At 42.5% G+C, this 24154-nt stretch overlaps 1 protein-coding gene across 4 annotated transcripts in view; it reads left to right on the top strand.

The window, feature by feature from the left end:
- DENND1B (DENN domain containing 1B) overlaps window positions 1-24154 on the top strand; it is a 180010-nt gene that overhangs the window by 79062 nt on the left and 76794 nt on the right. For 3 of the 4 annotated variants that reach the window (XM_077928357.1, XM_028732552.2, XM_077928359.1), the window contains exons 6-10: window positions 7143-7212; window positions 9036-9116; window positions 11620-11679; window positions 14859-14912; window positions 15503-15613. In XM_077928357.1, the coding sequence (XP_077784483.1) occupies window positions 7143-7212; window positions 9036-9116; window positions 11620-11679; window positions 14859-14912; window positions 15503-15613 (376 nt within the window). The remainder of the gene's footprint in view (window positions 1-7142; window positions 7213-9035; window positions 9117-11619; window positions 11680-14858; window positions 14913-15502; window positions 15614-24154) is intronic. The other variant, XM_077928358.1, reaches the window with a different exon arrangement.

Raw genomic sequence — 24154 nt, 5'->3', positions numbered from 1 at the left:
ACATACGTTGAAATGAGAAAGTCCCTAAGTTTAGGTTCAGAGGATAAACATCACCCTCTTCCACAATTGTTGTTAAGCTTAATTTAGGAAGAAGAAAAGGTTAAGGAGGATCTATGGGAGCTTCAGTAGGAAGGGCGAGACAGGAAAGTCCTCTTCCGTGAGCAGAATTTCATTCACAATAGTTTGTATTGAAGTCGATATGTATAGGGTAAAAAAGACAGAGCCAAGCTGTTCCGGGCTGGGCAGTCTCATGCTTAAGGTAAAGGGACCCCTGACCATTAGGTCCAGTCGTGACCGACTCTGGGGTTGCGGCGCTCATCTCGCTCTATGGGCCGAGGGAGCCGTTGTTTGTCCGCAGACAGCTTCCGGGTCATGTGGCCAGCATGACTAAGTCGCTTCTGGCGAACCAGAGCAGTGCACAGAAACTGTTGGGAAACTGCCAGGGAGATATAGCCCATCATGGCCCCAAGCCGGCTGCCGGACTTCCATCGATCTCCCGTAGCCAGGCAGATCCAGCAGTTAGCGACACGAAGCCTCAGAAATAGATTGCCACATTCCAGGCTTGTGCACACTGTTCTTTATCAGCAGAACCACAGCCAGAAAGCTTGCACCGTAGAAGAGAGCATAATTTACAGACTTTATTTAGCGTTGAACAGAACAAAGGAAAACATGACCGTTCTGTGTCAGTGTCTCCGACCGACTGAAATCGAAAGGAAACAGCAAACATAAACATCCTCAACGGGAAATACGCAGACTCTGTGACTCACAAGCCTGCTCTCTCTTAAGGTGGAACGGAAATATCCTAACATCCTCCCCCTTTCCGTGTAACCTGTAGTACCTGTGGTTCACCCAATTGCAACCTCTGTGTGTAAACCTTAAGTTGTTCTTTGTTAACAACCTTAGACAACAGATCAGCAGGAATTTCATTTCCTGCCATGTAGGACACCCGAATCAGTCCTTTCTGAATACACTCTCTTGCACGATGTAGCTTAATCTGCAAGTACTTGGTTCTTTGCTTGCAACTCTCAGAGTTCAGCAAAGCCAAACACGATCTATTGTCTTGATACACTTGTATAGGACATTTCACAGAAACCCCGATGTCCTTAAACAGTTGCATCAACCATTCACAATCCATGAGTGAAAATGACAGAGCATTGAGTTCTGCTTCACAGGAACTTAGGCTCACTGTTGTTTGCTTCTTGCACAACCAGTCAAACAGGCAGTGGTTGTACATGTAGCATACTCCAGAAGTGCTTGTACCATCTGTGGTGTCACTTCCAAAACTTGCATCTGCAAAGATTTCAAGACCTCCAGTCTTCTGACTGGTGAACCTCAGCCTGTAGTGCATAGTCCCTTTCAAATAGCGGGCTATGCGCTTCAGAGCTTTCCAATCCTGAACCGTAGGATTGTTGGCATGTCTGCTAAGCAGATTACAGCTTACAGCTATGTCAGGTCTTGAACATCTGGCAATGAAATTCAGCTTGCCTAGAATGCATCTGTACAGCGTTGTGTCAGAAAACGCTTCAGCAGTACTGTCTACCTGGTAACCTGTCACCATCGGTGTGTCTGCTGGGTTTGCATCAACCAAATTCAACCTGGTTAATACATCAGCAATTTTCTGTGTTTGGTGTACCAGAAAATTACCTGCTTGGTCCCTCTCCACCTGCAGAGAAAGATAGTTGGATACCTCACCAAGATCCTTCATGTCAAAGTGCTCCTTCAGCTGAGCTAGGGTGCTTTGATAGAAAGCCTGATTCTTCCAAAACATCAGAAGATCATCAACAAAACATAAACAATACAGTTTGTTTTGCCCCTCCTCCTTGACAAACACACATGGATCAGCTTTGCCCTGGTGAAAACCTAGAGAAAGCAACGTTTCAGTGAGTTTTGTGTTCCAACACCTGGCACTCTGCTTGAGACCATATAAGGATTTCCGCAGTTTACAGACCATTCCCTTCTGTATCTCCATCCCATCAGGTGGAAGCATGAACAGCTCTTCGTTCAAAATCCCGTACAAAAAAGCTGTATTAATGTCATGATGAGAAACATGCAGTTTCTCCTCCGCAGCGATCTTGAGCATCAGCCGAATGCTCTCATATTTGACAGTGGGAGAGTAGGTCTCGTGGTAATCCTGTCCTGGTACCTGTGAAAAACCTCTGGCAACCAATCTGGCTTTGTGTCTGACAACCTTGCCATTTTGGTCTGTCTTGGCCTTGAAGACCCATTTGCTGCCAACCAGTCTCATACCTGGGACTACCGGTACCAGCTCCCAAGTTTGGTTCCTGTTCAAGGAATCAACTTCAGCCTTCATGGCATTAAGCCAAGGCTCAGCATCTTTAGAGGTTAACTCCTGAACCTCTTTGAAGCTTGAAGGTTCCCACACCTTCTCTGAGCTACTAAGAACAGCAGTTGCTGTCTTAGCAAACTCATCAGCATACCTCTTTGGAGGTCTGCCTTTGGTCGCCCTTTCAGACCTGCGAACCAGACGCAAGTCTTCTGGACTCATCTCCTCTTTCTTAGGAGAAAAATGACCAATGGTGAACAGTGGTTCTTCCAGATCATTGTCAGACGCATCAGATGGTCTGACTGAGGCCTTTGCACTCTTGTAGTCTGCTGTGTCATCACTCTCACTGACATCAGCAGCAGCGCCGCCCAATGAACTGGAATCCGAACTCTGATCATCATCCTCATCATCATCATCCTCATCATCATCATCCTCAGCAGCTTCCTCAGCTTTAGCTGCTTGCTTGACATCACCTTCATCCTCCTCTGGGTAACTCTGGAAAATTCCCACATTTTCCCCCCACTTAGGATTGTACTCAACACTTCTTGTGAACTTAATGGACTTAGAGTTAGTCATCCATACCCTGTATGCACCTTTTTCGTACCCCATGAACAAACCATGTGCCCCACGCTTCCCAAGCTTGTTGGTTTGTGGGGTGCGTACCCACATGTCAGAACCAAATATTCTCATGTGTTTGGTGTTGGGTTTCTTGCCAAACATCTTCTCATAGGGGGTACAACCAATGGGTGATGACAATCTGCGATTAACGGAGTAAACCAGATTCCCTAAAGCCTCCCCCCAAAACTTATCAGGGAGATTGGCATCATGCAACAAGGTTTTCATTCCTTGCAGCAATGTTTGATTTGCTCTCTCCGCAAGCCCATTCATCCATGGCGATCTGGGGGTTGACATGTCATGCTGGATTCCCTTCTCAGTCAGGAAAGCTTCAAACTGCTGAGAAGTGAATTCCCCACCCCGATCGGAAAACAGACAGGAAATACGTTTACCGTGCACATTCTCCAACCAAGCACAGAATGCTTTAAACTTCGGAAACGCTTGCGATTTCTGCTCGAGCATAAACACATGAATGTACCTAGAAAAAGAATCAATTAGAACCATGAAGAACCTTGCTCCTCCTAAAGAGGGCGTAAGTGGCCCAACCAGGTCTGCGTGCACTAGCTGGTAGGGCTTGGAAGCCTGCCTGCTAGACTCTTTGCCTTTTGGAGCAACCTTCACCTTGTTCTCAGCACAAGATACACATTTCATGTGATATTTACAGGGTTTGATGTTCAAACCCTCAACCACCTCTGGCATCTTGGCCAGTGCCTTCCAAGAGAGGTGACCAAATCTTCGATGCGCTTCATGAATGCAACCTGCATGAAGAACTTTGTTAGTTTGTGCAACACAACAAGAATCAGCATTAGATACAACAGCAGTGTCCTCATAAGTTATATGGAACAAACCATCCATAAACTTTGCATGCAAATAGTCCTCTTTGCCTTTACTGATGACACAGACGCTCCTCTTGAAGGAAATCTGAAAACCACGTCCAGTAAGCTGCGGGACGCTCAACAAATTGCTTGCAGCTCCAGGAACATACAGAACATTACTGATGGTTGTATGCAAACTTGCAAGTTTCACAGTCCCTTCTCCTGCAATTTGCAACGTCCTTCCATCAGCCAGGTGGATCTCACCTTCCTGAGGCTTGAAGGAGATAAAGAGGTGCCGATCCTTCGAGATGTGGCGGGTACAGCCCGAATCAACAACAAAACTGCCTTTGGCTGTTGGAGCAGCCTTCACAGCAAGCAAACCCTTGTTTTCCACTGGCTTGGGCTTTTGCAGCTTGCCCCCCTGCTGCTCCTGGCCATCAGACGTGCCTTTAGCCTTTGGTGAAGCTGTGCCAGCAGACATAGCCTTGTCTTCCACTGGCGTGGGCTTTTGCAGCTTGCCCCCCTGCTTCTGGTCAGCAGACGTGCCTTTAGCCTTTGGTGAAGCAGTGCCAGCTAACAAAGCCTTGTTTTCCACTGGCGTGGGCTCTTCACCCCCCTTCTGCTTCGGGCCATCTGCAGACGCCTGTTTACCTTTGCCTTTCCGGCCTCTGCAAAGGCGATGACCTTGGTTCTCACGAGAAACAGAGCTCTCAGCTGCTGACTCCTTGGCTCCCCCTGGAGGCTGGAATGCTGCCTGGGATGACATCACAGTCTGCTCCCCCTGCAGCTTGCAACCGGTGCCCTCAGCATCCCTGCATACACTCGCATTCTGGGAAACAGCTTGGACCTCCGATGCAGTCAAACTCTGGGCTGGGACAACTGAGTTGTGAGCTTTCATCAAAGCATACCACATTCCACGTGCAGTGGTGTTGCCAGCCAGCGTCTTAATTTCCTCAAGAGATACGGATAAGACTATTACGTCTATCGCCCTCGAATCATCGGCTTTCCATCTCTCTGTCAGAGGAACTGGGGGGGCCTTACTCACGGTATGCCACACCCTAAACTGACGCAGCAAACTCTCACACCATTTTGCCCAGGTTTCATAATTCTGCCCATGTAACTTCGGTGGACACGGAGCTACTTCTGAGGATTGTAAAAGATCCATCTCAGGTCTTTACGTGAGCCCAAGTCTTTATGCCTTCAAAGACTTATTATCTCGGCAGCCCATTAATCACGAACTCCCTGGCTTGGCTCCCAGGCCAATTAAGCCTTGCCGGAGTTCAAAGGCTCCTTGTTGAGGTAAACAGAAAAGCCTCCGCTCTCGCTGCTTTCGCTTTTCACATACCTCTCAAAACGCAGTCTGTTGCAGCTTTACTCTCCTGTAGGTGCTGTGAATCTGGGCCCGAAACCTTGTTGTTGGGAAACTGCCAGGGAGATATAGCCCATCATGGCCCCAAGCCGGCTGCCGGACTTCCATCGATCTCCCGTAGCCAGGCAGATCCAGCAGTTAGCGACACGAAGCCTCAGAAATAGATTGCCACATTCCAGGCTTGTGCACACTGTTCTTTATTAGCAGAACCACAGCCAGAAAGCTTGCACCGTAGAAGAGAGCATAATTTACAGACTTTATTTAGCGTTGAACAGAACAAAGGAAAACATGACCGTTCTGTGTCAGTGTCTCCGACCGACTGAAATCGAAAGGAAACAGCAAACATAAACATCCTCAACGGGAAATACGCAGACTCTGTGACTCACAAGCCTGCTCTCTCTTAAGGTGGAACGGAAATATCCTAACAGAAACGCCGTTTACCTTCCCGCCGGAGCGGTTCCTATTTATCTACTTGCACTTTGATGTGCTTTCGAACTGCTAGGTGGGCAGGAGCTGGGACTGAGCAACGGGAGCTCACCCCGTCACAGGGATTCGAACCGCCGACCTTCTGATCGGCAAGTCCTAGGCTCTGTGGTTTAACCCACAGCGCCACCCACATAAACACATGGCGTCTCTCATGTCTCCTACTGGCAGCTCCTGCAGCCAAATGTATTGCACTGCTTTCCTTTGGACCACATCAGGGAAGCCAAGAGGAGGGTCTTGTCATCTGGGCAGCCCAGGACCTCCATACACACTGCCCAGGCTTGCGTCCTGGAGAGGTCACTTCAGTGCAGTTAAAGCAGCAGAAACAATGTGGGAGGCACCAGTAATGGGTTACTGGGTCTCGGCAGCCACAACAGGCGCTGTGATTCTCCAGTGGTTCGACTTCAACCCTAGAGGCGCACTCCATTGTTTCTCGAGATAGACAGATGCCAACCATATTATTTAGATTGGTAGAAAGTAATCTGGGCTGTACACTTGCCCCCTTGTAATAGTGCTCCTTAATGAGAAATGAGGAATGCTTGTGTGTATCTGGGTACCCAGAGCTATGACAGCACATTGTTATGATAGCTATGCTCTGCCTCCACTGCTCTGCTTCTGAATACCAGTTTCTGGAAACCAACTGGGAGGGGGAGTGCCCTTGTGCTTGGGTTCTACTTGTGGGTTTCCCACAGCCATCTGGTTGGCCACTGTGAGCGCAGGATGCTGGACTATATTGGCCTTCGGATCCAGCAGACCCTTCTTATGTTACAAAGAGTGACATCATTCTGCACATGGTGGAGATGGTTATACCAGTCACATATATGGTTAAGCTGGTGAAAATGTCTAGAGGAGGTTGCCAAAGTCTCCGTTATAATTGTGATAGGTATATTCCTCTCTGAATGCTAATGTATGGTTCAATTTGATCTTTTGGTTTTAAATAATGGATCTATATTATCTGCATCTAGCATTTTTGTCATTTTAACAGTTGTAGGTTAATGGTAGCTGTTGTTTTGTTTTTTAAACATTATTTTTCAGTTTCTGAAAATAGGGGTAGCTGTTGTTACTCTTCCCAGCGTTGAAAGGAAAATATTTCTAGTATCTAGTATTTCAATATGCATTTAGCTGGACTCTTTCATTCTTCATACTTTAGTGTGTATGTGTCTAAAACATATCTCTGTGTGCTTGTTTTTCATAATGTATCAAGTTTGTCCCTTTGCATCCAAGCTTTGTGGACTTCCTGTGATATGGTTTTAATGAATGGTAAGTATCAAATGCCCTCTTGAGGATTTAAGGAAAAGCTAAACAAACCAAGAATAGTTTCTTGTTTAAAAAAACCCCACAGCCATCACCATGTACTGTCTTTTAAGCATTTTCTTACAAATGAGAAAAAAGTTAGATACATTTTGTTTTGTTTTGCAGGATCAAGTCAATACACTTTTTTCTTATGAACTACTTAGATCTAAAACTTTATTGTTCAATCTTGCTTGAACGCTTTCAAAAAGTGCATCACGATGAAATCGTTTTCATATTGTGTTTCTCCTTTTTTAAATAAAAGCTTTTATGTCTCTCTTTTCAGCTACTTGCCATGGTTCGAGGTATACTACAAACTTTTAAATACGCTGGCAGATTATTTGTCTAAAGGACAGGTAATTTTATGTTGGTTGTCTTTATTAATTAAATATATGCTTGTTAGAAGAAAAGTCGGCAGTGCTGTTGCCTCTCTCCTTAGCTGGGCTGCGCGCCCTGTGCCTGTCCACAGCTCCGCTCGTAGGTCAAGCCTTAACCAGGGGAGGAAGTGTCAAAGAAGCAATGTTGCTTTTCCCGATGCTGGCCTGGCAGGTCACTCCCCACCCTGGGCGGTGACCATGGGATACTACGCCCATGCATGCAACAAAATGTTATAGTATGTGTACTCAGGATGAAGCTCATGCAGTCTAGTCTTGCTATTTGTGCCTCTCCCCCCCATTAGTTCCTAATATGTTCTGTCTACTTGCGTGTGACTGCAAGCTTCATCCCTTTCTCTTGACATGACAACCGCTTTGGGTTTTTTTTACAATCAAGCGGGATATAAATATAATAATAATAATAATAATAATAATAATAATAATAATAATAATAATAATATCATCTGTACTCCACCCGTCTTGACTGGGTAGCATTTAAAAAAGAAATAACCTACTTGCCAAAGCGGATGGAACTGGACCAAAAAGATGGCTATATCAGTCATCTAAGTAGCATGGTAGTGGAATGGAAAGTGGGCCAACCAGTTATAAAGGTGATGGTTACTATTTTGTACAAGCAAATACTGGAGTGGGTTTACCGTTGTGTTGAAAATGCACCAATGTGTTGACTGTTAGTCAGACGAACTCTTTTCACACATTCACCGAATACAGCCTATGTACATACAAGCTATATCTGTGCAGCTTTCTCTCTGCACAAAAGTTCAGTTCATACCAATGGCTGGTCACCTGAAGGTCAGGAGGTTGGGGCAGTGAGCATGATATCATTCTCTCTTCATGCACTCAGTTGTTAAAAACTGCTGGATCAGGCCAGTGGCCCATCTAGTTCAGCATCCTGTTCTCACAGTGGCCGACCAGTTGCCTGTGGAAACCAGCAAGCGGGATTCAGGCCCATGAGCCCTCTTCCCTCCTGTGGTTTCTAGCAATTGGTATTCAGAAGCGCTGCTGGAAGCAGATCATAGCCATCATGGCTAGTAGCCATTGATAGCCCTCTCCTGCATGAATTTGTCTAATCCTCTTTTAAAGCTAATCCAAGTTGGAGAGATGACGGATTTCTGGCATGCGTTCACAGAATATAAATGCAAACATTCAAGATGCTAGCAAGCTTTGTTGTCCTAGTTCCAACTAGGACTCTGTCTCTTATAATATTGACACTGCAATTTGTTTGCTTATCTGTTTTTTACAGTTATATACCAATTTTCATTAGATTTTGGAATGACAATAAAGCAAATAAGGTTTGCTTTATTGGAATGTTATAGAATAGATATTATAGAAAGAAATGATAGGACAAGTGGGGTCGTTTTAACCTGCTGCCCAGATAATGGGATAAAAGTAGAACAATATGTGATTTGTTTTATAGATACCTTCAATGTGATTCCTAGGAAGAAGTGGGGCAGAAATAAAGGCCTGGGAAAGGAGGAGGTAGAAGAAGCATGGTCTTTGGAAAGCAGGACAAGAGAAGTAGGAAGGTTCAGGTGTGGAAGAAGAAATGATTCAGAAGATTGAGGTGGAGAGTAGACTCAGAGGGGAGAGAGTTAGAAAAGCAGTAAAACCAGAGAGTGAGCAGGGCTTCAATTAGGATTTGCAGAGGTGAGAAATCAGATATTGGTTTAAATTACTAGGAGTTTTAGAATTCATTTGTTACTGTGTACATATCTGAAGTACTAGATTACGGTGACCATGGTTTATATAGCTACTGAATAAACATTTTAAAATCTTATTTTTTATAGGAAGATGACTTGAATGACTTGTTAGAAACCTGGTATACGCATTCTGTGCCAAAGGCAAATACTCCGATCAGCTTAAATTTGGTAGGTATTGTCTTCATTACAGAGCCTGATACCAATTAATAATAATCAGCAACAAAAACAGCCCTTTTTATTTACTCTGTATAAGCTGGGGAGCTTGATGCCATGATAAAGTATCCAAATTATATTCTCACATCTCTCAAAGTGGGAGGCAGATCTCCCCAAGGAGGCACAGGAATTTACTAAGGAATTGTTAAGGTGCCTTTTGACATCCCCCCAACTCAGTATCTGGGCATGTTTTCCCCTTTCCCCTTTTCTTAATGCCACACATGAGCTAATATTGTACCCCTTTTTTGTGCTTACGTGCTTGGGGCTATTGTCACAACCTACCTGTGTTGGACCCGCGTGTGGATCCCCTGATATTCTAGACACTAGACTAATTGTCACAAGTTTCTTAGGTTCCATTTCGAATCTTTGACTTGGAGGTCCAGATGCAGGTAGCTCCAAAAGGTTGTGCTATGGATATTGCCAGGAGAACAGCACTCTTCAGTTGCTGTACGGCAGAAAGGAGCTCTATTTTTCTAGGATCTATGGACAAACATCCAGTCTTGCACAATGGAGACTTTATATGACTTGGGTTGCAAATGCTAACTGCTGGTAGTTGTTCAAAATGTCTGGAGGGCACTAGATTGGGAAAGGCAGGGGTAGAATGAGTAATAGCCACAGCCTTCACTTGAACACGACCTCCCAGAAGTCTAGTCCTTGTCACCAAGCTGGATAGATGACACAGATTCAGTATCTCCATGGTTCCTTGCCTGATTTACCAGATTTTCTTGTTCCTATTTTAATTTTTGTTTTGCATGATATTTTATGAGAAGGCAGTATATTAATAAAAAAGCCCATGCCTGTTCGTTTGGGTTGTGTTTTGACATCCACTGTGTGATGGCAAGGGGCTAGCTAGACCTGTTTTAAAATACTTCTTGCTGTTTTTTCACTGGCATATCTCCCTTAGAAACCTTCACACACTTGTTATGGCTCCCTGGATGTAGAACTTCCTCCTGTTGCAAAAACTGTTGTCACCCCCCATTACTTGTTTTCCATTGTCAATATGTCACTTTTTCTTCAAGACTTTTGGAGATGACTGACTTAATTAATTTGCTTCTTCTGCTTGTGAACTGTTATGATGTTGGTTTCATGGTTGTTATGTGATGTTGCTGTGTTGCATTTTAATGAATTCTTTGTGGATCGCCCCGGGAGCCTTAAGGTTGAATGGTGGGTTAGAAATAAAAAAGTTGTATCTAGATTTGACTCATATGAATTAATAAACCTATGTGAGTAAGGTCTGTTGACCTTAGTGGGCCTACTCTGAGTAGGACTAACATTGGGTACAATCCAGAATAAAAATAATATCAATATCAGTAGGCTTTACTGCACTCCCCTTCTTTTGTTCTACATACATCATCACATGGTGCACAATATTAGCAAGCACTATGTTGCAAGCCACCAATCTTTAATTTGCTCGGGGATGCAGGTAGGGCATGGACACTCGCTTTGTTGATGCACAAATTATGCAGACAAAAATGATCATCTGCACAATTCTAATAGACGTTACATAATTAGGTTTTGAAAAGTGCTTGAAAAGCTGGCAGTCTGGAATGCCATGTTTGACAGCACTCAGTCAGTCCAATAAATTAGCTTGGTGCTGTAGTAAAAACATTTCCCCCTTCTAATTGTCTCTGCCATATACTCCTCTGGGGATCTGGATGCCAAGCTGTGTTCTCTGAGGCTCACACATCAACACCAGTTTTACATAAAATACTCTGAAAATGGAACTTTCTGTAACCAGCCATTTGGCCGGATGAACCAGAACCAGCATGAAAGCAAAGTTGGATATTCATTAAGAAAATTTGCACCTAGCAGGAACTGAGAAACACAGTACTCATGATGTAGAGTACCATTGTTGCGGAACAAACTCGAAACCCGTGTTACACACAGCTAATAAGAGTATACATGCAAAGATATGGACATTTATGAACACAAAAGTTTAAACTTAACAGTGCAACGGATATCATACTTTGTTAGTTGCTAATGCATCTTTCTGTTCCTAGAATATCATCACTGGTTGCTTAAAAAAGCAAAACTAATCCTGATTGCTAGGCACAGCTTTAATTTATATGTGCAGTTCTGCATGTAATGAAAGGATTTCAGATATTTGCCTGAATATATGCCCAATTGCTTCAATACATAGCTCAGTCCTTTGCCATTCCATCTGTTGCTGTGATAATTCCTCATTCATCTTTGGTATTCCCATTTCTGTTTCTTCTGCAAAGAAAAAGAGAAAATGACCTCACACCCTACACCTTACAAACCAAAAGCCCTATATTGTAAAGTTTGAAAACAACAAGGTAGATTGATTGAACTGTTTGTTTTTGCCTTTGAAACATTACATGATGTTAAAGAGAATGGAGTCAAGTTATTTCAGAAAAGTGCAGCTTTGCAAGTTAAACTCAGTTCTTTGGTTTCAAAACTTGAATTTGTTCAATTTTCTCTCTAATATTGGAAAAAGAACAACGAGATCTTTTTTGCAAGTGAGCAAGTTTTGAAAAATCAACCTTGTTTAATGGCGGTGAGTTTAAACTGCTCTGGCTACTCATAGCCCCTCTTGAAAGAAATAATTGCCTGCCAAATGATGTCTCTGTTGATTGCAAGTGATTCATAAATGTCCCCTGAGAAATTATTATGTTGCAGCTCTGGTATAAAAGAAAAAAAAACTCTTGAATGTATTTTCTGTTTAGACTAAACCAGAATTGGAAGTATATGTGCAAATTGTATGCTAAATATCCTCTTTACATTTAATAGAGTGACAATAGTTTATTCTTACTGACTTTTTGTTTTTTAAAAATATTTTTTTATGCCTTTCAACTGTTTACGAATTCCTGAGAAGGCCTCTTTGTAGAACAGGAATAAAAAAATGTATTATTTTCACTGAATATATTTACACATGGCACTGTTGGCAGCATGTGAGCAATGTCTTAACATCATATCTCTACTGATATTTCAGTGGCACATACCGTTTTTATCATAATATCTCAGCAGAGGTTGAATATTTTGCTTTTTAATGACTGAATCTAGCTCCTTGGAAGAAAAAAGTTGAATAATTAGCCACCAAAATGAAAAAGAAGGGCTGCACCCCACCCAAAGGTGAGAAAGGTGGTGGTGATAGGAAATAATCCTATATTTCACCTCCCCCCACAAAAAACCTAAAAGGGTTTAAGCTAACTAATGTAAGATAATATAAAAGTATAGTTATTTTTGCTAGTGATGACTATCTGAAGATCATCTGACATTTTTTTTTAATGTTCAGCTTTGTAAATATCCCTGAAGAAGAATGTCAGGTTGAAATTTAAATACATTGAAAGGTTTGGCACCCTTGGAATTCCCCCCTCCAACTTCAAATAAGCATTTTAAATATAAGAATAGTATAAACAGAAAATATTTTTGAGAATTTGGGATGCTTTCTTGGTTTCATAATATCTGAATTTATCCTTTTTCTATGTTATATGAATTCTGTCATTCTGTACATGTACTGGATTAAAAAACACATTCCTAATGTTATTTATTTATTTGCTAATTCTTTCTTTTTCTACCATTGCTTGTGTTTTATTTAGCTATCAACATTCTGAATGTGGAAAACGTGTTAGTTGTCAGAATTGCCCAATAAGGCTATAATTGGACAGGGATAATAAAGACCTAGTGGCATAAACACCTTACTTTAACAAGTAGCTATAAATGAACTTACCCAGGTCCTTTCCTTAGTACAAAATTCTAGATCCCATTAATATGGTCTTAGTCTAGTAACATTTTCCCCATTCACAATTATGAGGCTAGCTAAGAGCTTCTGTGATGCTCGTTCTCTCATAGATCCTGAGTTTAATTTGTAGACGGAGGCTGCAATCCTTTACCTACTCACCGGGGAGTAAGCCCCATTGATCTCAATGAGACTTCAGAGAAGACGTGTGGGATTGTGCTAAGGATGTACCTCCATCAGTGCTACAATTAAAACTGCAACTTCCACATCCCCCATCATGAGAAGCAGAGCAGGCCAGCTGTTCACAATAATTGGCAGTTGGTGAATGAGAGTAAGGAAGAGGCAGACCTTACACACCTAAGTTTCCTGTGGTTTCCGGATCCTCAAGTTGGACCAACCCTCACCTTAGTCAATCCTCACCTGCTAATCTCTCCCATTGTCTTGCTAAGAACAGGCTAGTTGATTTCTGCCCATATTGGTAATCCCATAATGTTTTTCCTTAGAATAAGAATTGCTTTCCCAACATACAATGGTGGTCCACTTCTCCTTGACCTTCATGGTGATCGTGACTGGTGTCAGAAATAGAGACGATGTATATCTGTAACAGGGACGCGGGTGGCGCTGTGGGTAAAAGCCTCAGCGCCTAGGGCTTGCCGATTGAAAGGTCGGCGGTTCGAATCCCCGTGGCGGGGTGCGCTTCCGTCGTTCGGTCCCAGCGCCTGCCAACCTAGCAGTTCGAAAGCACTCCTGGATGCAAGTAGATAAATAGGGACTGCTTACTAGCGGGAAGGTAAACGGCGTTTCCGTGTGTGCAGCTCTGGCTCGCCAGGGCAGCGATGTCACACTGGCCACGTGACCCGGAAGTGTCTGCGGACAGCGTTGGCCCCCGGCCTCTAGAGTGAGATGGGCGCACAACCCTAGAGTCTGGCAAGACTGGCCCGTACGGGCAGGGGTACCTTTACCTTTATATCTGTAACCCAAGAAAACCTTTAATTAAAACTTTTTTTTTTAAAAAAAAAAAAGCCAATTTTTCAGCTGGAGGCCTTATATCCTCATACACTGTGTTTATTGTCCATGCTTGTGGACCTAGTGAAGCTTTTGACACCTCCTGCGGATCACATTAAAATATGCATGCAGAACCTTGTTAAGTTACATTTCTCATAAACTATTGTGGGGGGAAAAACTTGGGTTGTTTTGCAACCTGCTTGTAAATATTTAACAGACTGAACCCAGTTCTGTAACAATCAGGAACTGGAAGCCCAAGGCTATATTCAACCCTGTGAGGAGTACAGGCTGCCCCCCCCCACACCAGCTGCCAATCTATGAACAAGGGAGATACAAGAAGAAAACCGTGGCTAGGAATGCAGGATTTGTTATTCCACTTTATGAAAATGAGGCCACACCCCTCCATCTCCTTATGATTGTTAAACTACTCTGGGAATTGAAGCTTTATGAGTAGAATAGGGGTCTCCTATCAATACTTGGCACCAGTAACAAACAACAGTTCTTTGGGGGAAGACATGTTTAAAGTGGTATGATACTGCTTTAAATGTATAGTGCAGGTGGGGATCTGGTGTCTGCTATCTAGGGCAGTAGCGGCTACAGAAGCAACTGGATGTATAGTTCCTTTCTTCTATTTTTCTTCCTGTTCTCCTGATTTTTTTCTCCTCCTTCAGCTCCAAGGTTTGAAAAGAGCCTTGTCACATACTCTTTAACACCAGTGATGCTCTACATATACGCTGTTGTGTTTTTTGTAAACTCCTGGAATTAGCAAAACTGTGATTTCAGTAGAAAACAAACACTTTTCTGAAAAGGGTATTTCATGCCTGTGGTCTATTGAATCAAACTATCTGGTGCTCCTGATTACTTTACTAATCATGTCATTCTGCCACAAGAACAAAAGCTAACTAGCCTACATAAACAGCAGTTTATAATACTGCTATCACTTTCAGGACCAATAACTCTGTGTTTTGTTTTGTTTTCCTTTCCTTGACCAGCAATCGTATTTCATTACTCCTGATCTAACTGGATTACCAACAGTACCTGAAAGTGTAAGTTTTGTAAGATTTATATGGGGTAAGATGAGATATTTAGCACATATCCACTGAATTATAAGGCTGGATAGAACCTGAAAATAAACTGGTTCAGCTCTCTCCTCAATGGCTTTATTCTCCTTTAATTCATTTACACATCCCAACATCCGCCACTCTCTCCCTTCACAGACTGTTTCAATTCCATAGTGCTGGGGATTTGCATACAGTAGTATATATCCATTTATGTCATTTAAAACAATCATTTGCCCATAGTGGATGCAAGGATCGCTCTCATTCTGTGTGTGTGTCTGTGTTTGCAGGCACGAATGTTTAAGAAGTGGTTATGTTTAATAAGCTAAACTAAAAAACTGGTGAGGGAGGGCAGCCTTGCTCAAAAAATGAAATCTGAATATTTTGAAGCACAGTTTTTAATATTGCAAAGGATAACAAGGTGACAAATTTCAGTTAAAGATGCTTATTGTGCAGACATATTTCTTTAACGAGATAAAAAAAATCCCCCTTCAGCAGGGAAATGGGTAGTTATAAGTTTATGCTCCACTCAATTACCACTATTAATGTGTTAACAGTACTTATTCTTTATTAAACAGAGAAATCTTACTGAATATTTTGTTGCTGTGGATGTGAACAACATGCTGCAACTTTATGCCAGCATGTTGCACGAGAGACGCATCATTATTACCTCCAGCAAACTAAGCACTGTAAGTACTTCACACTTCTTTCAAGCAGAATACATTGAGCATCTCAAAAAGACCCTTGCAGATTTAAATATGTTCAGTAGGTACTTATGAGACAATATCTACATACTTTTAAAAATATATGGTTTTAATCTGACTCTTGAAGCACAAAAGTCTGATTTATATAAAGCCTTCTCAGATACATTAAGTCAGGTTAATTATTTTTTGTTATCCGGAGATGAGAGTTCTCTAACTCGCTAGAGTTCATTTCTGTGCCTTCCACCCTATAAAGAATTCTTAAGGGCTATTATAAGATCTTTATTATTCACTTGTGGCTTATTCCATTGGAGCTACTTGAAAGAAATCAAGGGGGCATGATAATAGCTAGTATCCTAAACCTGGTAATAGGTAAATTCATCTTGGTTGCAGAGTAGTGTTTGGGGAGCGTATACTGTAATAGCTCTGATTTTGGAGCAGCTCTTCAGGCTGATAATAACTTACTATTCCAAATAGCCTTTTTTATTACAGGTTTTATGCTTCTGCCTATGCTGAAATGGCTTTCTTATGTCATTGCAGATGGCACAGAGATAAAGAGAGCCATGTTTTAACTCTACAGCCATGCCTAAATCTTTTGATAGCCCCTTTTTGTTCTATCCTTTCCCATGGGGTGTAATATACAGGTCTACACCCATCTCAATTAAGTTGCAAGCAACATTGCTTTCAAGCCAATGGGCATCATTGTGTATGCAGAGTGTTGTCTGTTAAGTATAGAAATATATTACTTAGGATTCCTTCAAATCTATTGCATGACATACTTTCTACTCTGGTAATAGGTGTGTTCAAATGATTCACTGAATGCAAAACCACTTACAGTATGTTCAGTATAATCAGAAATAGTACAAAAATAGTTTTGCACTGTTAGCTAATCTGGATGTACACTAGGCAAGCCTGTACACAAGCTTATTTTAATTTCCTTTAATTTAATGGAATTTATGAGGTTAAACTCAGTTGAGCTGCTTAACTCTGCAGGATTACTATCTGAGTCTTTATAGATAGCAAGAGCAGGGCTTTAAAAGCACAAACAAATAAAATCTTGCACTGAGTGATCAAAATACAGTCAACAACTTTATTCGTGCTTAGCTCTCATTCAAATGTGCTGAAAGCTTTGACATTTGAGATACTCTGAAGTTTTGTTATGCAGGGACGAGAGTGTGCTGAGTAAATAGCATTCTTCGTTTCAAGAGATAAAAATAAGTCCAACATCCATTTGTTGACTATAGTTGTCATTCACTTGTTAAGCTTGTACGCCAGTTGTTAATCCATGGACTTTCTGTGGATTTCTGTTGGTTCTGATTCCGCGGGAAAGAGTGTGTTTTCCAGGGGAAAGCGGTGGGTCAAACAAAAAAAAATAAAATACTCGGACCTGTGTCTAGGGACAACCAGAAAAGTGCCCCTCTTGAACTTGTGAATATGCTTTACATGGTGAAGGGTGCCTATATCAGTCAGTCTTGCAGTTCAGATTTGGCTTCAGTTTCTTGAAGTGCAATTCGAGCAATAGCTCCTTTTTCAGCAGGAACAACTTAATGCAGGGCAACTGTCATGTAGACGCTGCCCACTGTACTGAAACGGATTGCATCAGTCGGCAGTGTGACCAGTGCAGAGTGAGTGTAGAGTCAGTGCACATTATTATTATTATTATTATTATTATTATTATTATTATTATTATTATTATTTATATGCCGCCCTGTACCCGGGGGGTCTCAGGGTGGTTCACAGAATAAAATCAAGATATAAAACCACAACATATATACTCAAAATAAAAACAACAACCCAATAACACCCCCCCCCCAAAGAGCCACATTTTAAAAGGGTATAGGATGTCAATCATGGCAATCAGATTTCCATTAGAGTAGAACCGCCCTCTCGGTGGTATCTGATGCTGTACAAGCACAGTTCTGGTTTTGCAATTGGACTTTTCCTCTCTCTGCTCTCTCTGCCTCTGCCCAATCTGCTTCCGAAGGCCTCCCAATCCCTGGGAGCAGATTTTGACAGTGCATGTGTGTGGGTGGATGGGTGGGGGAAGGGACTGCAGATGAGAGGAGGGGAGGTTTCATTGTGTGAGTGAAAATCTGCAGCTTGATTGGATGCAACCCCCTGAATATGCATCATGTTGGGCATTCCCATAGGTCCATGGTTTGTTTTGTGGCTCATTCCTTTAAGGCTGAGGGTATCTTACGTGATGTCCTCCATATGTTGTTGGACTATAACCCCCATCATCCTTGAATATTGGCTGTGCTGACTGGAGCTAATGGGAAGTAAAGTCTGACAACAACTTTGTTAGCTACATTTAAGGAATTTCAGGTAGTAGGCCTCTGTATTCAAATTGCACTTCTACTTGTGGTTGAAATTATTGACCATTGTAGAAATATTGTAGTGGCATTTTTTGCAATGGAATTTTTTTAGCACCAGTCACTGTTCCTGTTTTCCAAAGGGGTGCGTGTTGTAAATGGCGTTTCTGTGCTCTCTGGCTTCCGTCACAGTGTGTCCCATTGCACCAGTAGCGATTTAGTCATGCTGGCCACATGACCCAGAAAGCTGTCTGTGGACAAACACCAGCTCCCTCTGCCTGAAAGCAGAGATCCTGCACCCCATAGTTGAATTCGACTGGACTTAACCGCCCAGGAGTCCTTTACCTTTACCTGTATCATAGTACATCAGGGGTAGGCAACCTAAGGCCCGTGGGCCACAAGCGGCCCACGAGCCACCCCCGAACCGAGCTGCCTGCTCAGCAAATCCCTGCACGCTGTGCTAAACCGGTGCAGCGCAGTGCATGGACTCGCTTCCGTAGTGTCGGAAATCGCGTCTGCGCATGCTCAGACGCCCACAGAGGGATCTCCGCTGGAGTGAACTGGCCCAGGCGAGGTAAACCTTGCCGACCCCTGTAGTACATGGACTGCATGCATGGCGTTCCAGGTTTATCTCCACTTCAGAGAAATAAAAATATATATTAGTCCCCTGGTATCTTGGAGATCCTTTCAGTAAGAGTACGAAACACTGAGCTGGATGGAACTGTTGTCTGCATCAATGTAGGGCAATATCAAATGTTCATGTATCCCATCTAGGACCCATTAAGAGTTACCACTTAAAGTAGTAACTGGATTATATCCTAATTTTGCACTCTTCTACACAAACTGTAGACTGAGTGTGTGTAGCATGCCGATTATCTATTTTGCATTTCTGCACTTCTACCAGGTGTCTGTCAGATTTTTTTTTTAATTAGTTAAGTTTAGAGTTATGAGAAGAATCTTGGCTAGGTTTGGAGGAAGAAATATTGGCTTCTTAAGATGGGATATGAGTGAACCGTGGGCCCACACATAGCCCCTTTATGACATGAGGAATGAAACCAGGAAGTTCGTAATTAACTGTGCTTTGGTTTCTTTTGAAGGTGTTAACCATATTATCTTCTGGTCCACTTTTTATATTTCTGTATTAAACATTATGTTTCATGTTTGCATTAACAGCTAAACTACCTCAATTAGTCGTTTGTATTGCATATTCTCTGATTCTAATGGGTTGTAGCCAACATGAGTCATACTCTGTGTAGATCCATGTAATGAATGGACATGACTAACTTAGATCCATTAATTTCAGTGGATCTATCCTGAGTAGACTTTAGTTGGATACCACCCTTTGTTTTTATGGCTACCACTTGCATAAAATAAAGCAAATTTTGACTATATATCCCCAGTGAAAATGTAACTCCTGCATTAGAGTTTTGCTTTCTGAATAAGCGCCTTTTCCTTTGAAAATAGTGTTATCAAATCCATTCTATTGTTAGGGGAGTTGTCCTTTTATCTTTGAGGTTAACTTAATACCAAGTGTTTATGACAGTTCATGCAGACTGAGTTGTGATGTCACCTCCAAGTTATCAGCTCTGTTTCGGTTCACTATCTAAGGGCAGTTGCACCAATAACAAAAGACATAATTCAAGCTCTCTCTCAAGCTCTCCTTACCCTTCTTGTGTTGTGGAGGATAGAAAATTCTCTGAATCTATAAATCACTATTTTTTAAAGATTTAGCACCTTTGCCATTTCAGTCTACCCTGTGGTTTTAAAGGACTAATCCTGATATGTATAGAAATGAAAAAGGGGGTTCTGTTTTTGGAGAGCACAGCATATAGTGATCAAACTATTTTAATGGGGAAAGAAGTAAGTGTAACAAAATAACGATTGGTTCTTTATTTACATATATGCATTTTTACATAAATACACGATTGCCTTTTGCATAGGTAAAACGTTTACTTTGTATCTGTTTTTCTGACTCGCAATTCTCTTTTATTTCCATCTTCCTGTAAATGAAAATATGCATGCAAATGTGCATCCTGCATGCACTCAGCACTTTAAAAAGGTATGAGGATATAACAGCTTGAATGCAGCTTTTTGTATTGCATTTGCTGTGTGAATTAAGCTAGCGTGGAAACCTTTTTTCAGGAAGCCAGTGCTAGAACATTGATTTTATGCCTGCTGTAGGCAGGCAAGCCCTGGATGTTTGGGCCCCAAGTGAACCTGCAGTGGTAGTCTACCAGAACATCGTGCTGTAGTCTTGTGTATTCAAAGCAAAGGAATAAATCATGATTTTACAACGGTGCATCAGTTGACTTATTGCTGTTTTGTGACCGCTGGGTAGGAAGCATTGCTGTTTAATGCCATGTCATCGGTTCTCAAGTCAGTCAAGCATGAAGGCTTGTCATATGCCTCTATAATTGTACCTCTCCAGACTTTCTCTAACTAGTCAGCTGGGGCTGTGCATTTTGTCTCCAACACCCGGCTGGCCCGTGCCTGACAGGAGCTTTCTCATCATTCTGTCAGTAATATGTTAAGTAGTGTGTGCCTGTTTTGTGGCCTCTGCTATAGAAGCAGGTGGAAATACTTTAATGCAGATGTTGAAATGTTGTCTCTCCTCCACGCCTTTTTAAAATAATAATAATAATAATAATAATAATAATAATAATAATAATAATAATTGTTTCAACTAACGCTGGACTGATAATTTTGCAAGAGCTGTACTTGCATTCCACCTGCGTAATCCAGGAGAGTTTTTCATTTCTGCAAAATTGGAATCAGGAGGTGAGCTAAAAACAATTTCAACATTGTTTTGGAGGAACCCCAGTTATTGAAATGTTCACTGTCTTTGCCTTCCATGAAGAACAAACACTCCCCTTATCCCCAGTGGATCTGTGATGATTGGGCCTTTGGTTAGGCTAAATCATGGTGTATCATAACTCTTAACTAGCCCATATGTGTAAATAATATATATTTCTTCCAATTCCCTTCCAAAACTTGGAGTTTTATTTATAGCTGCCTAGGGACTTTAAAACACTTGAAGGCAGCAGAACAACTGACCAGATGCTTGGGCACGCAAAGCGCTCTCGGTTTGCCATAATTGCATTGTACTTCATCATGCTCGTCTTCCAGCTGATTCTAAGGATCCCCTAATGTGGTACTTTGTCCTAGTGATTCATAGAGTATCCTCATGCTGATTATCACCACCCTTGTATTGAATGATTCTTTGTGAGGAGTCATTGAAACTCACTTGCATCTGATTTTTTTCAGCAAAATGCTGACTTTAAATGCTTTAAAAACTCCACTGAGTGCCGAAAAACAGGGATAAGTGACTTTTGTTCCCCGCAATTCCCAGTGCTGGACTACCAAATGGGTAGAGTAGGCACCTATTTGGGCCCCATGGTTTTTAGGGGCCCCGCTACAACTCATCAAAATACAATTTATTTGATATTGAAGGAAAATTACAATCAAGCCTTTTTAGTTCAATGTGAGGGCGGCGCCCAAGATTTTGACTGCCTAGGGACCTCCACGGGGTTTAATCTGGCACTGCCAGCTCCTAGGAGCAGAGGTCTCTTCGCCCTCCCTAAAATATTTGAGCGGATTGCTCCCTCCCTCAGTTAATGGGCATTACCATTCAAATGCTGTGTGTGTGCCACATCTTGTAATTGATTGCATGGGGCAGGGCCTACCTGCCCCCCCATGTTTTATTAAAGTTGACACCCCTGGTGAACCATCTTTCCTTTCTAAACAGTAGGCCCCCCAGACTCTGTGACCAGTCCAGTTTGTGTGATGCCGGTAGAGGAGAGGCCTGGGTAGAAGACTAAATGTAGGGGCAGTAAGTACATGGAAAGGGGCAGAATAGGATTGTGCCTGTCCGTTCCGTTCTGACCGCACATTGCTTGGCTCTTCTATGCAGGGTTAACCGATGTGTAGAGTTCGAGGGTGAGGCCATTGGGTATGTGAATATGTCTCGCACATTCATTAACCCCATATTTGTACATAGCTTCTTCATAGAGTGGAGATTTTTTTTTTTGCTAGTGTAGCCTGAGTTGTTAAAAAATAAATACTACCAGGTCACGCACAATAAAAATGGAATACATGCTGAAATCAAAATATAAGGGCCCGCAGGCCGCATGCAGTTCATCATCCACAAATTGCCCATTTCACTGATGGATAAAGGACCAGGGTTTGATTTACACTTACTTCCTCAGTATAAACAATTCTGATTTTAACTGTAAACACATTTTAAATACCCCATGCTCAGTCACCAATACACTGCTATTACCAAGATGATACAATGGATTTCTAAGGGACCGTGTACTGTGCAGCTGTATGAAATGTCTCTTGCCTTGCCAGGGACATGCGGCAATGATGAGTGGACATTCTACATGGGCAGGTTGCACATTATACAACAAAATCGTAAATACAAAAAAACCAACCAACCAACCAACCAACAAAAAACACCCAACCCCTACACAGAAAGGATTACAATATTTAAAAGTAAAGGACCCCTGACAGTTAAGTCCAGTTGCGAACGACTCAGGTTGCGGCGCTTATCTCGCTTTACTGGCCGAGGGAGCCGACATTTGTCCGCAGACAGTTTTTCCCGGGTCATGACTAAGCATGACTAAGCCGCTTCTGGCGAACCAGAGCAGTGCACGGAAAAGCCATTTACCTTTCCGTCAGAGTGGTACCTATTTATCTACTTGCACTTTGACGTGCTTTCGAACTGCTAGGAGGGCAGGAGCTGGGACCGAGCAACAGGAGCTCACCGCGTCGCGGGGATTCGAACCACCGAGCTTCCGATCAGCAAGCCCAAGGCTCAGTGGTTTACACCACAGCGCCACCTGCGTCCCCACAATAAAGGTAAAGGTAAAGGTACCCCTGCCCGTACGGGCCAGTCTTGACAGACTCTAGGGTTGTGCGCCCATCTCACTCAAGAGGCCGGGGGCCAGCGCTGTCCTAAGACACTTCCGGGTCACGTGGCCAGCGTGACATCGCTGCTCTGGCGAGCCAGAGCCGCACACGGAAACGCCGTTTACCTTCCCGCTAGTAAGCGGTCCCTATTTATCTACTTGCACCCGGGAGTGCTTTCGAACTGCTAGGTTGGCAGGCGCTGGGACCGAACAACGGGAGCGCACCCCGCCGCGGGGATTCGAACCGCCAACCTTTCGATCGGCAAGCCCTAGGCGCTGAGGCTTTTACCCACAGCGCCACCCGCGTCCCGCGTCCCCACAATATTTAGCATCATTGTTTTGAATCCTTGAGACTTCCTTTATATGTGCCTCAGTGTTGTAGGATTGTGGTGTTCTGAATTTCATGGACTGCCATCTAGGCATTTGCTTGTGTCATTCAAAAGTAATTTCTGAAGATGGGGTCCTGTGAAAAAGTGCTTTATGGTCCACAGCCTGGCTTAACTACGATTTCATCATTTTCAAGGAAATCTATTCTAAAGGCCCTAAAGTGTATTTTGAGTCTTACCTGCTGAGGTAATTTAAAATATTTATGCACTTATTTAAATATGTTGTTGTTTGCTTTATAGATGGTTGCCACCTTATTTTGCAGCATTTTTTGTTTTAAAAAAGTGAGCATAAATTAAATATTTAGACTTTGAACAGATGGTTTCCTTCTGTTGCTTTCAAAAGGAACACTACCATTTTCTTTTAGAATGTGTTGCATTGTACTCTGCAGCAGTTTATTGTTTATAATTGCCAAGGTTTTTTATTTTCCTCACCTGAAAAGTAGCTGGAGTAGCTTGCTGATAACTAAGTAAAAGCAGATAAAAGGAACTCTTGCTTCTCATAATATATATTACTGTCCTATACACGGGACAAGGCTCATGTAGGCACTTTACTCTCAAACAGACCCAAAGAGGCTACGAGTAAAGGAACTCCCAGTCCTTTTTTTTGGTTTTAAAAAAATGAAGTTCCAGTACTGATACATTCATCAGAGTGCAGTGGGTACAAAAAAAGACTCCGTCAGTACTCCGTACCGGTGAATACTGTCACAAAAAAGCCCTAGTATTCCCTATTTCACCTATCCCTGGAAATGCATCATTGTAGATAAGTTAACCTTTGACCCAGCTTGTTCACAACTACAGTGATCTTTCTATCAGCGTTCCTACAAATTGGATGGCTTGAAAAATTGCAAGGGCCATTGTAGGAATCCCTTCCAAGTCAACATAGAACTAGATTGCACATTACATCCTCATGTGAGAGTCAGG

Source organism: Podarcis muralis, chromosome 5 (genome assembly GCF_964188315.1).
Source record: "Podarcis muralis chromosome 5, rPodMur119.hap1.1, whole genome shotgun sequence".
Taxonomy (NCBI): Eukaryota; Metazoa; Chordata; class Lepidosauria; order Squamata; family Lacertidae; genus Podarcis; species Podarcis muralis.
The sequence above is the reverse complement of the archived record's forward strand: the minus strand, read 5'-3'. Positions and strand labels throughout refer to the sequence as shown.